Below are 16,945 nucleotides of genomic sequence, written 5' to 3'. Positions count from 1 at the left end.
AGTTTGAAAAATACTTACAGCGCTATAAAGTATTTTTCAAAGGATCTCGACGTTGCAAACGGCGGAGAAAAAACAATGTAACAGTGTATTTTACATTGTGGTCGTGGGTAGTAAATTACTCACTTTCGAACGGGGACAAACCAAGACTTGAAATTGATAGGGAATGGCCTAGAGGGGTTTATGAAGCTATTCGAAGTGAGAGTTGGCCGTGCGTGGCGGCGCACGGCGGCAGATCGGTCACTTGAAGCTAATTTCGGCCTTAGAGAGTGAGGGAGAGTGAGGGCTATACACAACTCCGTTGGCCATGAAATTTCTTGGGGAAGGTCATGGTGATGAGAGGAACAAGATGGTGGTGGTGAAACACCTTGGGTGGCTGTGTATGGCGGCGTACAGTGGTGCAACCGAAACTCTAGCTATGGAGACCCATAGGAGAAAAAGAGAGAGTTAGGGGAAAAGAAAGACATGGGGAGGAAGCCCTTGATGTGGTGAATCCATTGGTGGTGCTTGGTGGCTGATTTGGCCGTGTTTGGTGGCTCAAAGAGGAGAAAAAGGCTAGAAGACCCATTTGTTTGGAGGAGAAAAAAGAGAGATTGGGTGGCCGGTGTAGCACACCACCGGTGCAGTAGAGCTCGCCAATGTGGGAGGGACATGCCGGAGGTGGAGGTGGGTCACGGCGGCTGGAGGTGGCGCCGGTTGGGCGGGCTAAAGGAAACGGACAGAGGGAGAGGGGGGCTTGGGTCGCACGGGCGGGGGGAAAGCAGGGGAGGAAAAAGAAGAAAAAAGAAAGAAGAAGAAAAAAGAAAAAAGGAGAAAAGAAAAAGAGGAAAAAGAAGAAGGAAAGAAAGAAAGTGAGATCCAGTTCTCACATCTTGAGTGAAGAAACTGATCCAAAGAAAATAACTTTAAAAGCTATAAAACGATTAAAATAAATTAAACACCACATCAAGCTAAAATATAATAAATAACTAATAAAAACAACAACATAATTTTAAACCCAAAAACAAACTAAAATAAATCCAATTAAAATACAATAAATTAAAATAAAAGAACCAATATATTAATTAAATTAAAATACTCCTTCAGTGAAAATACACGTAAAAACGGGATGTCACATCCTCCTCCCTTAAAAAGAAATTTTGTCCTCGAAATTTGTGAGGTCAAACATCAGCGCCAAAATAAGATACAAGATACAACTCCGAACATATTTGAGAGATACATATCATCAACAACTCCCAACAAATTCCGATAGTTATTATCTTCACATCATAAATTGCTAATATCAACGACGTCTCTGCTTTACCTTCCAAACTTTCATCCTATTCCAACTTTGATAACCTAATAGCCATTTCCAAAGTTAACCATCAATAAACAAAATTTGAACGACCAAACGATTAATCTCCCATTAAAACTTCGAATCACTACTAATTCCTCAAAATCAATACAAAATTTGAATTTCTAAGTATCTCCAAAAATTATGCTTTCGCGTGCACTCTGATAACTCGCCAAAATACATAAAGGTTATATCCTCATAAATTAACATCATCAAGTACAAGCTCAATCCACGCCTAATCACGAGAAAACCTTTACCACATTTCCATAGAAAATAATATACCTCCAAAAACCACAAATCTCCACTCATTCCTCAGTTGGCCATCGCTGTCCTAATCAAAAATCAACATTCCGTAAAAATACTTCCATTGATTGATGATAGAAATTAGTACTAATCAACCTCCAGGCCCAAATTGAAAACACATAACATAATCTCAAAATACACCTGTTTCTTCTAAAGATAAGGAACATATCCAAAAGGCCCAAGTCCTTCCCAGCCAACCAACGAGAGCGCCTATAACTTCTATCCGATATCCCACACTTCAAGCTCATTACCTATATTTTGAATAACATCTAATCTTGCAATAGCTAACTCACTATAAACTACCATTGACTTCACTTAGACATAATCGAAACGCTCTTGGTAACTCACCTACCTACTTGTACTCTCAAAAACTCTAGTTTTAGCACAACTAATTCCTTCAATAGCACTTCACAAATAAATCTCAAGACAGGCCATACTGTTTAAATCTTCAATCCATCAAAAACTATTAAACAACACTCATGGATCCTAATACTTTATTACTTCATATATATGATTATGCTACCCACCGTTGATGCATAAGTTTCAACTTCCAAGATTTATTACTTCATACACCACACATGGTGACCTAACAATCTCTTTCCAAGTTAATTAACAATATCCCTAATTCTCCCAACTGGATACTTGATCTCCAAGGAAAAGTATAGCCTCACAAATTTAGATTCCTATGACTTCAAGTCACAATTAATTCTCAAGATAAACACAACAGTTGTTTCAAACCATCATCCCAATGGGTAATCTTCGACTGCACATTCCGTTCAACTTACCAAACAACTCAAAGCCAAAATCTCTTGAATTTAATATTACCACATAGATTCCTCTTCAACTCCTACCAAGCCAAAAATAGATGAGACTAGGAACAGCACTCTCTGAAATCCATACACACGTACCATTACTACTCATCGATCTCATGCACTCTTAGCCAACACCAAAAATCATTCAAACGTACAAGTGATCCATTATCACATTTCCATCATCTGGACTTATATCCTCAACTCAACAAGAATCATTCATGAATCTACTCAACTTATATCCTTAAATCAGCAACTAGCCATTGCTTAAAGTTTGTTACCGAGAATGACCTTAAACCTGCTAAGAATCCATTCCCAAAAGTCTACGGATCATATAGCCTCAAATTCAATCGTATTCAATACCAACACAAAATCTACTATTTCCAACACCCTGATGGACCTACATCTTTCGAATCGATAGAATCATTTCCTAAGATCTGCTACTACAACCTCGAGTTAACAATAATTATTTTCTAAACTAGCTCGATATCTTCAATCCTCAAAGAAATACACGAACTAGATCATTACCTCCAATCCTCAAAGAAATCTAATCTAGAAAAATTTTCATATCAGTAACTCAACTCTAATCAACCCCATTTTAATGGTTACAAACTAATCACTCACTAGAGTAGATCAAGCTACAACACTAAGTCTGTAAAACTAAGAACTCAATTCTTATTATAAATCAGTCCTTCAACTCTGCAATTCTAAAACCTTAAATCAAATAAGAATCATCTTCCGGAACTTCTAAGATCAATGAACTTACATTCCATAATAGAAAAAAATCAACTTCCAAATCTTTCAAATTCTAAAACATTAATGGATAATAAATCATTTTCTGAAATTCTCAAGATTGGTGGCTTTAATCCAAAACATTCACCTTAAAAGTTTGTAAAATCTAAAGCCCCAATTGCCACCAAATTACTCATCCGAATCAACAAAATCTAAAACTTGAAATTTAATTATTTCCCCCAAAGCTTGTCGAATCTAACACCTTAATTACCATAAACTTATTTTCCTAAAATCTATAAGGCCCCAAACCTTACATAAAATACCCTTAAACATATCCTTAAAGTTCGCTGAATCTACGCTCTTCTATCCTATAGCCTCGTTACATAAATTCCACAAAACCTTGACCTCAATCATCTTAAGCGACTTAAAGCTAATTCCTCTCCTCATTGCTACGTGAGTTTCCCACCTTACAAAGATTTCTTAAACCATGACATTCCCTTCAGACCTCAACATCATACAAGCAAACCCCATCGCTAAAAATTCAAACCTACTACACTAAATGTTCATGCCTAATAATAGTATCCTCGATTATACCGCCTTCCTCCCATAGCGTAACCCTGAACCCCAATTTCAACTCCAAACAAAACAAGTCAAAATAAATAAAACAAATAAAACAACATACTTCCAATTCCAATAAGATCAAACCAAACCAAACCAAAACAAAAGAAATTAAATCAAATAAAATCAAATCAAGTTAAATAAAAACAATTCAAATTAAATAAACAAGATAATATCAACTCAAGCTTTTAAAACTTTCTGGTACTCCACCTATGGGACATGTGGTTTTACCCAGAGTCGAACCGCTCTGATACCACCTGTGACGCCCCCAAATCCCACGTACGAACATGAAAAAATCGAGATATCGGGATGATGACAACACGGGTCACCACCCTATCGTCAAGTGCCAAGTGTGTGTACATGCAACAAGTATACAAAAGAAAACACGCAGCGGATAATAAAAGTCTTATAACTAAGTACCAGAATGTTTCTTTGTTTAAATACAAACCCGTTCAAAACATACATAATAAAATATTACAAGCCACAAATATCGGTTCAAAACCAACTACAAAGCATAACTCCAAATCAATACTCCGGCGGAGCCGCCTCCTCGGGCTCAGCCTCCTCCTCCTCCTCGATCTCTGCATCAAAATCTACGGTACCAAAATGGTATCCCAGGTGAGTAAGATCCAAACGCCACTAGATAAAAAAAATATTAAACTCAAACAATATGCATGAAAGAATACAAATGCACATGTCCCATAAAAACCACATTTTTCCATGCACGCCAAAATCCCATTTTGGCCCAAAAACATATCCTTTAAACCAATCCTCGCCATTATCCCAGATAATGGCCCAAATCAATAAACCACCATTTTTCCAGAAAATGGATCACATAGCCTCAAACATAACCTCGCCATTTTCCTAGAAAATGGCCCGTATCCAAAATCCAAAACCCGATCCAAATATTGCATGCGCCATGATCTCCCTAAGGGATCATCCGCACACTCTGGCTCCTGTGCCACACCGCAGGTAACAACTACGCGTGTGACACCTAAATAAGCGATGCCCAGTACTCGTGCCCAGCGCGTACCTGGACCAGGCCATCCTCTAGTCCCCACCACTCTAGGGACCACGGAGTCGACATGACAGCGTTACTGTATCGTGCGATCCGATCGTCGCCCAGCGACAACCCAGGAGATGTCACTCAGTATTATCCACTCCCGAGTGACCAGTGGAGCTCCACCGAGATAATACTCCATCCCGGCTTGGGGTCGTGATACACACGCACCCGAAAATCTGTTTACGCAAATAAAACAGGATTTTCTCAATTTAAATAAAATGCACATGAATGCATCGTGCAATGCATGCCTCAAGATACAAACATCTAAGCAAACACAAAAACATCAAAACCAAGCAACTCCGTCCTCAATCCATCCGACCCCCGAACTCCTCGGACTCAGTTCGGAATCAACCAACCAGTCAAATAATTTATTGTAAGAGCAAAAATATATTTAAATCTAAAATAGAGTTTGGAAAATACTTACAGCGCTATAAGTTATTTTTTGAAGGATCACGACGTTACAAACGACAGAGAAAAAGCAACGTAACAGTGTATTTTACACTGTGGTCGTAGGTAGTAAATTACCCACTTTCGAACGGGGACAAACCAAGACTTAAAATTGATAGAGAATGGCCTAGAGAGGTTTATAAAGCTATTGGAAGTGGGAGTTGGCCGTGGGTGGCCGCGCACGGCGGCGGATCGGTCACTTGAAGCTAATTTCGGCCTTGGAGAGTGAGGGAGAGTGAGGGCTATACACAACTCCGTTGGCCATGAAATTTCTTGGGGAAGGTCATGGTGATGAGAGGAACAAGATGGTAGTGGTGAAACACCATGAGTGGCCGTGCACGGCAGCATACGGTGGTGCAACCGAAACTCTAGCTATGGAGACCCATCGAAGAAAAAGAGAGAGTTAGGGGAAAAGAAAGACATGGGGAGGAAGCCCTTGATGTGGTGAATCCATTGGTGGTGCTTGGTTGCTGATTTGGCCTTGAATGGTGGCTCAAAGAGGAGAAAAAGGCTAGAAGACCCATTTGTTTGGAGGAGAAAAGAGAGAGATTGGGTGGCTGGTGTAGCACACCACCGGTGCAGTAGAGCTCGCCGGTGTGGGAGGGACATGCCGGAGGTGGAGGTGGGTCACGGCGGCTGGAGGTGGCGCCGGTTGGGCGAGCTAAAGGAAACGGACGGAGGGAGAGGGTGGCTTAGGTCGCACGGGCTGGGGGGGGGGAGTAGGGGAGGAAAAAGAAGAAAAAAGAAAGAAGAAGAAAAAAGGAAAAAGGAGAAAAGAAAAAGAAAAGAAAGAAACTGAGATCCAGTTCTCACATCTTGAATCAAGAAACTGATCCAACGAAAATAACTTTAAAAGCTATAAAATGATTAAAATAAATTAAACACCACATCAAGCTAAAATATAATAAATAACTAATAAAAACAACATAATTTTAAACCCAAAAACAAACTAAAATAAATCCAATTAAAATAAAAGAACCAATATATTAATTAAATTAAAATACTCTTTCAGTGCAAATACACGTAAAAATGGGATGTCACAATGATTGCTGGCTAGCTTGTGGGCCTCTTTCTCATCATTCTGATTACATTCAAAATCCTCAGTTAGAGATTAAAGATGTATGGATGGACGATGCTTGGGATAGATAAGGTTTAATTGATTTGGTGGGGGAGTCAAAAGCTGAGAAAATCATTAGTTTGATTGTAGAGGGTAAATAAGGAAAAGATGCTTTAATTTGGATGCCTAATAGTGATGGTCGGTTTTCAACAGCTAGTGGTTGGAACATTATTCGGGGTTAAGGCTCTAGTTGTGCAAGATATGGATTGGTTATGGCATGGTAAATTACCGAAGAAGATAGCTATTTGTAATTAGAAAGCTAGATTTAATTACCTACCAGTTGATGATAGAATATAATCAGTTGGCATCTCGATGGCATCCAAGTGTGATTGCTGTAACATGGGCCAACTAGAATCTATTGATCATGTTTTGAGTAAAGGGGAGGTGGCATCTATGGTGTGGAAATTTGCTGATGTTGAGCTGGGAGTTCCTAGCTTGTACACAGTCAGCTAGAGGTCTTAGATGGCTTGTCTATGCTAGGAAATCTTCTTTGTGTGGGCAGTTGATTAGTCTTCTGCCTAGCGTGATAAGTTGTAGGTTATGGTTGCGCAGGTGGAAGGCTCGAATAGAGGGTCATTTAGAAATAGTGGATAGTATATGCTTGGTAGTGAATGCGTGTCTGAGGAACATAGCATTATAGATTAATAAATCTACTTCTATTGCCAACTCAATTCGAATTGTGCTTTAGGCATCAGACGTTCCTTTTCGAGTAGTAGATGATCATGTTCCATGCTTTGTCGGGCATGGTACTAACAATCTAACTGAGTTGAGAGCTCTACTTGCTAGGTTAGAATTGTGTAGGGATTTCAGTTTCATGAATTTTGATATTGAGTGTGATTCGCAAGTTGTGGTTGATTGGGTTAAGGTTAGACACTGCTTGGTTGGGTATCTAAGGGACTAGTGGGACTCTATTTTGCAGTTACTTGATGGTATGAATTTCTATATTATACATAATATAGAGAGGGGAATTTGGCTCCAGATTTTTTAGCACGATGCGGGGAGGAAGGCCAAACGAGGAGATTTGAGGTCTCTGATTTACTTCCCAGTTTATTGAGAAGGATGATGCGGGTGGATAGATTGGGTTTGTCAAATTTACGTAGATAATAGTTGCTAGTTTTTCTTTGCTTTGTTGGTTGTGTAGGGTTACACGTTTGATTATTATTATATTGGTTGGTGATGGGTTGATGTATAAGGTTTTCCTCTACCATAAGTGAGGTTTTCTTTTTTAAGAAAGTTCAGAGGTGCCATCCTCCTTCCAAAATAAAAAATAAAAAAATGTCTTCCTGTTAAGATTTTACAATCATGTTAGATGAAGCGACAGAGTATTCCTTTAGCACATGACCTTCATGATAGACCAATTAGTTACAATATCTTTCATTCATATCATGGATTCTCATCCTGCAAACACACGGCGCTTCCAAAAACAGATGATCCATCTGTCATACTGTGATGTATTTTACTAATTTTGTATTTTAAACCTTATCGAAATTATTTCGATAGATTTCGCCTTCTGTTTTCTTTGGGATTCTCACAAAAATATATCAATCACTAATATATGGATCAAATTGTTGAGCCCGTTTATTAAGAAATTACAACAATTATATATTGAAAGAGAATTGTTTGATGTATATATTCTGACTTGATTTAATACGTGACTTGTCAGATTGTAAAATATTTTTTATTATAAATTAAGTAAATATAATATATTATATTAATTCAAGTCATCTTGTAAATTTTTTTATTTAGAAATGATGAGTAAACTAATGTGAGTGTACTAAAACATTACAAGAAACTAGTTTTCATCAATTAATAGTACACTATTTATGGAGTAAGACACACAGTCAAATATAGAGGCACTGCCTCTCCCTAGCCAAAACCAACAAAAAAAAAAAATCTCTTCTTCTTTGCCTAGAGGGGTTTGGAATTTCGGCTCCTCCCTTCCTCATTCTTGGCTAGTTTAGACATTGTGCAGCATATTTTATTTATTTATTTATTTTCGTTCAAAGTAAGGACAAACGCCAATATGCTGCTTACTGAGCTTAGTGACCACCACATGCCCCATTGCAGGATTTCCCAGCCACTGATCCTTTAGACGGCTGAAGAATTTTATCGAACAGAGTGGTGTGAGCTACACGCACCACTGCTCGGCATTTATGGGGCCAGCGACCTTGGATTCTTCATATCTAAACAATCACCACACTCATAGCGTGGCGCGTGCCCCTCATCTGCTACCATAATCCCTAACCATTTTTCTTTGGTAATATGATGACAGTCCTGTTTGCTTTATGCTTATGTTATTACTTCCCCTAACTAAGGATCATGCGAAAGAAGTAGTGGAAGTCTCCTACAACCAGTCCAGACCACCAAAATGCAGCACAAATCACTTCATTACGACTTTCAATCATAGTACTTTAAGCAGCTTCCTCTTGTGGGAAATGGAACTGGGTCACGTCTTTTATCCCATACCCTGCTTTTTTTATTTTTATTTCTCGTATTGTATTTAGTGGTTTGGGTTGAATGTTAATACCCCTAACCCTAGTTACAACTGAATCCTGTAACTGTAACTGTTTAATATATCTAAAATATGTTTTCTTAGAAAAAAAAAATAGTACATTGTTTACTCTAGTACTATAAAAAAAAGTGGATTGTTTCATGGAAAAGTGTGAAAAAATTATTTTTTCTTGATGGGGCCTACATCTTTATAAAAGACCTGTACATTTAGCCTTACTCATAAAACAAGTCTACCTCTCTTCACTGCAAATTTTCGTTTCTAGTTCTAAATTACAAATTCAATGCTCTCACAAAAAAAAAAAAAAAAGAAAAAGAAAAAGAAAGGAGACTAGAGAAAAAGTAGGAGAAGAAATAAGAAAGAAGAAAGAAAGGGATAAAAATACGAATTAAGACTAAGTTTAGATTAAGAGTTGCGATGGTTTTAAATAAAATATTATAAAAATATAATTATTATATTAAAATTTAAAAAATTAAAATTGAATTTGAAAAAATTAAATTATTTATTATATTTTATATAAAAATTTTAAAAAATTATAATAATCATGCATTAGATTAGATAAACGGTTCCCGAATCTCCACAGGCCTAAGCATACGTGCATCAATCCAAGCCCTGCAAAATAGTCAAGAAACGCGGCTAACCTGATCTGTCGCATCATGACTTGTGTTGGCTCCCCTTTGTTTCATTGAGGGGAAGTTAAATAATTTTTTATAATAGGTAGTAAACTGTTTGCAACTTCTTCACCTACGTAGATAGTAGATACTACACGAGTCATGAATTATTCATTTACTACCAGAAAAGGCCTTTTTCCATTCTTGAAATACCTAAATATTAAACTGAAATGTTATTTCATAGAATAAAAAATAATAGAAAGTGTCATGATAAGCTGGGCAACAGATAATTGAATGGCTAATAAACAACTAACGTTTCTTGATTCAAATTGAATCCATATGTTGTGATCATAGGCCAAATAATGAAAGGAGAGGTGTGTGCATGCATTGAACACACAAAATCCAAATGCAATTTTCAACTGCAAATTGTTTCAGCTTCTATGTGGTCCCTAGTTTGAGAATGGAAGCGTTTGTAAGTCATCCACGCGGTTTGAAGTCATAGTTTGACTTGGTATCTTTGAATAATAGAAACTTGAAAGCTCAATAGAAATATTGGGGAAAGTATGAGGCTATGAAGCAACGAATCAAAGATGCTCACATGCCTGGCATCAAAGTTCTTCATTTTCACGAACAAGAGCAACTTCATGAGTTATGGGACTTGTTCGAACCATAAACTTGTCATGTTTCTTGTCTTGCTATCTTCCTTTTGTTTAGAGTTCGGCCATGCGACGGACACCATCGCAGCACCTAACTTTATCAAAGATTCCGAAACCATAATCTCCAATGATGGTGAGTTCATACTCGGATTTTTTAGCCCTGTGAATTCTACTTATCGCTATGTTGGGATGTGGTATGCTAAAGTTTCTGCGTCTCATGTCGTATGGGTTGCTAATAGAGACAGGCCCCTCAAGACTTCCTCTGGGGTTCTTACTATATCCGAAGATGGCAATCTAGTGGTATTAAATGAAGAAAAGAAGATTATTTGGACATCAAATGTTACGAATTCAGTTTCCAATCCAAGTGCTCAGCTTTTAGATTCCGGGAACCTTGTCTTGAAAGAAAACAATACCGGTTCAATCTTATGGGAGAGTTTCCAACATCCTTCTGATTCAGTACTGCCAAGGATGAAAATGATTACTGATATAAAAACAGGCAAGAATGTGCGGCTAACTTCATGGAAGAGACATTCTGATCCATCCGTTGGAGCCTTTTTTGCAGCTAGTTACCTTTCCAATCTTCCTGAAATGTTCATTTGGAATGACAGCAAACCCTATTGGCGTAGTGGTCCATGGAACAGTCAGATATTTATTGGAACACCGCCCATGTATTCTGTATATCTTAATGGATTTAGTCTAGTGGATGACAAAGAAGGAACATTCTATTTTACTTATGATATTTCAAACAAGTCTATGTTATTACATTATACCTTGAGTTCCGAAGGAAATCTAGAGGAAATTAGATCCATTAATGGGAAGGATTGGGTGGTCACGTGGTCATCTTTGGTGTCAGAATGCGATATTTATGGAAAGTGTGGGGCATTTGGAAGTTGTAACTCACAAAATTCACCAATTTGCAGCTGTTTAGAGGGGTTTGAGCCAAAGAATATGGAAGAATGGAATGGAAGAAATTGGTCTAGCGGGTGTGTGAGGAGGACACCCTTGCAGTGTACGAGGGTGAACAGTACTGGTGGAGAAGAAGGCCAAAAGGATGGGTTTTTGAGAGTGAAGATGATGAAAACGCCAGACTTTGCAAATTGGTCCTCTACTGTTGAGGATGAATGTAGATACCAGTGTCTGGAGAATTGTTCTTGTATAGCTTACGCATATGAATCTGGCATTGGGTGTATGTCATGGAGCAGTGACTTGATAGACTTACAAAAGTTTTCAACTGGAGGAGTTGATCTTTATGTTCGTGTGGCCTATTCAGAACTTGGTGGGTTGATTTTTGTTTCTTTTCGAAGTACTTTATATTACGCTTCAATTCATGCATTTGTGGCCGACCAAATGGCTTGTTTTATTGTGGTCCAAACTGATAAGAATTGTATTTCACCCCAACTCGAATAACTGGCCAACTTCCTAAGCTATGAACTCCTTGCAGATAAAAAGGGAGAATTGAAAGTAATCATCACTGTCACAGTGGTCATAGGATCAGTGTTCGTCGCCATTTGCACTTTCTTTTTATGCCAGTGGATGGCTAAACGAAAAGGTATAATGCACATTCCTTCAGCTTAGTTATTTACAGACGGCTAAACCATCAAGGAAAAAGAAAACTAGTGAAATTTAATTGTTCAAAATAGGAGGAATATATCTAAAACTTCATGGCGAAGGAAATCATCTTGCAGTCAGCATGAACAAAGACAAACTTGAGGAGCTACCGATACTTAGTCGTGAGGAGCTGGCAAGTGCCACAAACAACTTTGATCAATCTAATAAGCTTGGACAGGGTGGATTTGGTCCGGTTTACAGGGTAATGTTTTCACCTCGTAGAGGCTTATTGCTTAATAGCTTGATTGTATAGTCATTGGTTTTTTTTTTTTTTTTTTTTTTTTTTTAGGGAAAATTACCAGATGGACAAGAAGTTGCAGTTAAAAGACTTGCAAGAACTTCAGGACAAGGGCTAGAAGAATTTATGAATGAGGTGGTGGTGATTTCTAAACTTCAGCATCGGAATCTTGTTAGACTCCTTGGCGGGTGTGTTGAAGGAGAAGAAAAGATGTTGGTCTATGAATACATGCCAAACAAAAGTTTGGACACATTTCTTTTTGGTTAGTTAACTCTGGTGCCTTATGTTAGTATCTTCGAATACCTTAGTCTGGGATTATGTATTTCAGGAGTTGAAGTACGATATTTATGGTTGTGAAATGTCCAACCTCATTTTAGCTTTTCTTATTTATTTTGATTAAATTTATTAGATCCAGTCCAACGAGAGTTACTAAAGTGGAGAAAGCGCTTCGACATTATTGAAGGAATTGGTCGAGGTCTACTCTACCTTCACAGGGATTCGAGATTAAGGATTATTCACAGAGACCTAAAGGCAAGTAACATATTATTAGATGAAGAGCTAAATCCAAAAATATCAGATTTTGGATTGGCTAGGATTTTTGGAGGCAATGAAGACCAAGCCAATACAAAAAGGGTTGCCGGGACATAGTAAGTATCTTTGTTTGCTCAATTCAATTAGATACTATTGCTAATATTGGAGATAACAGGACTTTTCTGTATTCGATTGTTCGAGTTCAGCGGTTATATGTCCCCAGAATATGCAATGCAAGGGCGTTTCTCAGAAAAATCAGATGTCTTCAGCTTTGGAGTATTATTATTAGAAATAGTGAGTGGAAGAAGAAACGCTAGCTTTTATTATGATGAGCAAATCGCGAGTCTTTTAGGATTTGTAAGTCTCTCTTATCTTATCGCCTCTTTTTTGAGAACTTCAATTGCTTACTTCGCATAAGATTTTAGCATATACCCTTTGAGTAACTTAATTAGTATTGATCGAGAGTAGTATGAAGAGTGGATGACATACTCGAGCTCAAAATTATGGCTTTTATATTTGAATCAAATGTTGCCAAAAGATCATGTTGTATCAGTATCCAACTTGAAGAATCTCAAGTATTTTTTTTCTCCAACATACTGAAATCATTCCAATCGTATTTCATGTTTACAGGCATGGAAAATGTGGGAGACAGACAATATTGCAGTTTTAATAGATCCCGTGATATCAGAACCATGCTTTAAAATGGAAATATTGAGATGTATACATGTTGGACTGTTGTGTGTGCAAGATTTCGCTAAAGATAGGCCAAGTGTGCATGTTGCTATTTCCATGCTAAAAAGTGAGATTATTGAGCTGCCTCGTCCCAAGCAACCTGTATTCACTACAATTCAAGTTGCTCCAGAAACAGAGTGTTCAAATCGCATACGAATAGCAGGCAGTGTCGACAATGTCACTATTACAACGGTTTATGGTAGATAGATGACATGTACTCTAAAAAGTTTGAAACAATCATTTCGATAGAACCTGCATTTATTTGGTGAATTTAATTCTTCGTTCTTACTCAGTCTATGATTTTAGAGATAATCAGAGCATTTAATATACTAGATTAACCTTGACAATATTTTATAGGTCTCAGTTCATGATCTGCTCAATTAACCTTGATAATCAGAGCATTTAATATACTAAAATCAACGAATTATGATTTTCAACTTTTCTTTTGAAGAGGACGATTCAATCCTCACTTTTTATTTTATTTTTAATTTTTTTTAGAGGAAAGGTTTATTGTCAATTCAGAGAGCATAATCCTTACTTTGTGGCGTACCCCATAAACAGTCTCTATTTTGTCAACCAAGTTAGCTCACTAACTCCTTTGCACTAGCTCATGATTGATGATGGCATGAAGCCTCCTGCCATGCATGATGCCTAGTTGAGACTGTAACGCCGTGGTTTTGTGAGAGTTGGAGAATTACTACCTGTCAGTTATAAACCTGCATCTCATCAAATTTAAAATCTTCAAAGATTTCGAAAACAATAAACAATATCGTATTTTCCACAATTAATGCATAATGATGTCCATATATTCATTTCCACGAATAACATAAATCAAAGGGTCCACAATTTCCCATTAGTCCAAACAAAGTAATTGAAAAAAAAAAACCTTAAGTCTTACTAAGTCAAAAAACAATAACAAATCTAAGGAACAACAGAAAATTCTTCTATTAACATTACCCTAAAGTATCCAACACTCAATCCCCATAATCTGAACCATCCACATCCACATTCACAAATTTCTATTCTTGATCCTCAGCTGGACCATGCACATGATCTGAAAAATATTTAGAGATAAGGGGGTGAGTTATCAACAACTCAGTAAGCAAAACACATATACTAGTGTGTACAACATGAGCATTTTCATAAAGTTTCAGATGCAGGATAAAGAATCATTTCATTTTCGTGTGCAAATCTCAAAGCATGTTATCAGGAAAGAAAAATAGAGCGACATTTCAATCTTTTTATTTTCAGAATAAAACAACTGTTCCAAAAACACTTTGGCATAACATAACTGAATATTCTCATCTTATCATATCATTTTGTATTGTATTATATCATATATCATGTTTAACCCTCATGGTAGGGTTGTGCTATCCCCGATGGCGAAATCAGGCAGTATCATATTATGAAACTTTTCCTTTTTCAATCTCAGAGCCTCGAGTGTGCACGCAGGAAAGAACATATAAAAGACCACTTTGTTTTCAAAGTGGGAGCACTCATATCATATCATATTGGTACCAAACATATCACGCGAACCAGTATCATCATATCAGAACCATATTTAGAATCAGAATATGTAATGCCCGTACTTGTGGTGGGTCCTTTATAATATAATTTTAATAAAAACCGATGGTAATTACGGTTCATTTCAAAATTTCTTTTCCTTTCATGTCAGGATACAAAAGACTCCAAGTTTATAATAAAATTTATTTTTTTGAATAAAAAGATTACAGCGGAAAACATAAATTTTATAATTAAAGTTTATCGTACAAAATATCTTGCCTAGACTTTTGTGTTCTTCCCATTGGGCTGTGCCCATCCTGACTTGTCATGCTCATCTTGTCTCTAGGAGGGCACACATAAAACTAAAATGAGTCGATGACTCGTAAGCATTACTTCATACAGTTAAAATATAACAACATAGGTTTTCAATCAAGGAACCATCATTCCGTATATACATATCGTACTTATCATGCATTGTCCTTCTGTTCGTTTTAAAAACGTTGTAAGGTGGGATTTTTCTTTAAAAACATGTGTTCTTCTTTAAAATAGTTCCCCACGCACCGCTGCCTTCATTTCTTAAAGAATCTGTTCATGAATTTATTTTTTTACGTAAGTTCATGCATACATACATTGATGCATTCATCTTTTCTTACATACATTCTTGCATACAGTCCATACATACATACATGCATTCTTTCTTAACATGCATACGTTCATTCTTTTCACTTTCATTGGTCATCGCACATTGTTGCGCCTCGTGTGCTGGGGTTACTGGTCTTTTGGACCTGATTCTGCCTGTAGCCACGGGTTGGGAATCCATTCTGTTAGGGTGCAGCACTGGGTGCACTACCAGTACTACTTACTCGGTATTACAATCTGCCACGTCCTGTCCATTCATTTGGTACCATTTCCATTTCTGTCCATGTGGCCGTTACGTATTTTCATACATCATCCATTTAGTCCAGTCCATTCCTTTATAGTCCTTTCCTTTACATTACAGTCCATTCAGTCCTTTACAGTTCTTACAGTTATTACGGTTCTTCAGTTCTTACAGTTTGTAAAAGTCATTTTTAAAAGAAAACGGTTTTCTTTCTTTTTTGAAAGTCATTTTAAAAGAAGTTTCTCTTTTCATGAAAGTCATTTTAGAAAAAGAAGTTTTCTTTCTTTTCATTTTGAAAGCATCTGTTCTTGTGTCTTTTAAAGCTTCTTTTTGTTTCCTTTCATGAACATATATACAATATGTACCGCTTATAACATCCATTCACATACATACACGTACATACTTTGGGTGCGTGAAAAGGGGCTGCCAAGGAGGGCCACTACATACTTATACTTGAAAACTTATGTTTCATTTTCTTTTTCCTAAAGCATGTCTCTTAGAGAAAAGTTTCATTTTCATTTTAGAGAAATGATTTAGTTTTCTTCTTCGTTTATATAAGAAAACTCTAGAAGAGTATGAACGCAATACTTACTTGAACTTCATGCGCCATACTTATTTGAACTTCATGCCATACTCAATCCATGTAGTCTACTCGTGTGCGTGTCAGATGACAACCTATATGCATACACATAACCTTACGTCACCATCTATCCTTATGCATAAGTAATTATACTAAAAATAGAATTACGTCTCACTTGGAATACTTTCCATCCATCCTTGGACTCTTACGTGCCATTTACTATGTTAAAACCTTTGGGGTCTTATTCCTTAAAGTGAACCTCCGTGATTCACCTCATGGTTAAGACACTAAGACCTTAGTCTCATTCTTCTATTTTCACATTCCAACGCATGCCTCAGACTGACTAGGTCATGCATCCCAATCCTAGACAACTTACTCATCACTACTCTTACGTATATTAGCCCATACTAAATCCTCATTCCCATCTAGCCAGGCTACATGAATTCAAGCCAACTCTGGGGCTAAAATACCATGTAACCATGCTGAGGACATATTATCCATTATATATGATAAACCTGTCCGGCACATGTATCTCGCCAGAGACACCTATATTTTATCCCCTTTTATCACCAAAGAATAGCTTATAATTCTAAATGAGCGCCCTCTTGTATAAACAAGCTCTATTCTCTGATACCAACTTGCTTAAACCCAGTCTATAGGACTCTTCCTACTTCTCGG

General features: G+C 37.2%; 1 protein-coding gene across 3 annotated transcripts; it reads left to right on the top strand.

Annotated features, from left to right (window-relative positions):
* The first annotated feature begins 10,081 nt into the window (after nucleotides 1-10,081).
* On the top strand, nucleotides 10,082-13,653 carry LOC122278255 (G-type lectin S-receptor-like serine/threonine-protein kinase At1g11330). Of its 3 annotated transcripts, none has more exons than XM_043088412.1 (7): nucleotides 10,082-11,471; nucleotides 11,637-11,744; nucleotides 11,881-12,005; nucleotides 12,093-12,303; nucleotides 12,451-12,688; nucleotides 12,779-12,929; nucleotides 13,203-13,653. In XM_043088412.1, the coding sequence occupies exons 1-7, from the start codon at nucleotides 10,130-10,132 to the stop codon at nucleotides 13,509-13,511; spliced, it is 2,484 nt and encodes an 827-aa protein (XP_042944346.1). In that variant the 5' UTR covers nucleotides 10,082-10,129; the 3' UTR covers nucleotides 13,512-13,653. The 3 variants fall into 3 exon arrangements, with proteins under 3 accessions (XP_042944346.1, XP_042944345.1, XP_042944347.1); XM_043088411.1 differs by having other exon boundaries at nucleotides 11,836-12,005; XM_043088413.1 differs by lacking the exon at nucleotides 13,203-13,653 and having other exon boundaries at nucleotides 11,836-12,005; nucleotides 12,748-12,928.
* Nucleotides 13,654-16,945: the final 3,292 nt, after the last annotated feature.

Source organism: Carya illinoinensis, chromosome 10 (assembly GCF_018687715.1).
Source record: "Carya illinoinensis cultivar Pawnee chromosome 10, C.illinoinensisPawnee_v1, whole genome shotgun sequence".
NCBI lineage: Eukaryota > Viridiplantae > Streptophyta > Magnoliopsida > Fagales > Juglandaceae > Carya > Carya illinoinensis.
Note: the sequence above shows the minus strand (reverse complement) of the source record. Positions and strands in the feature narration are given on the sequence as shown.

Coding starts and splice junctions, on each gene's coding strand:
- LOC122278255 (XM_043088411.1), top strand. CDS start 10,130: ATGCTCACATGCCTGGCATCAAAGTTCTTCATTTTCACGAACAAGAGC. Junction 12,304..12,450: donor TTTGGACACATTTCTTTTTG/GTTAGTTAACTC, acceptor TAAATTTATTAG/ATCCAGTCCAACGAGAGTTA. Junction 12,930..13,202: donor TCGCGAGTCTTTTAGGATTT/GTAAGTCTCTCT, acceptor TCATGTTTACAG/GCATGGAAAATGTGGGAGAC.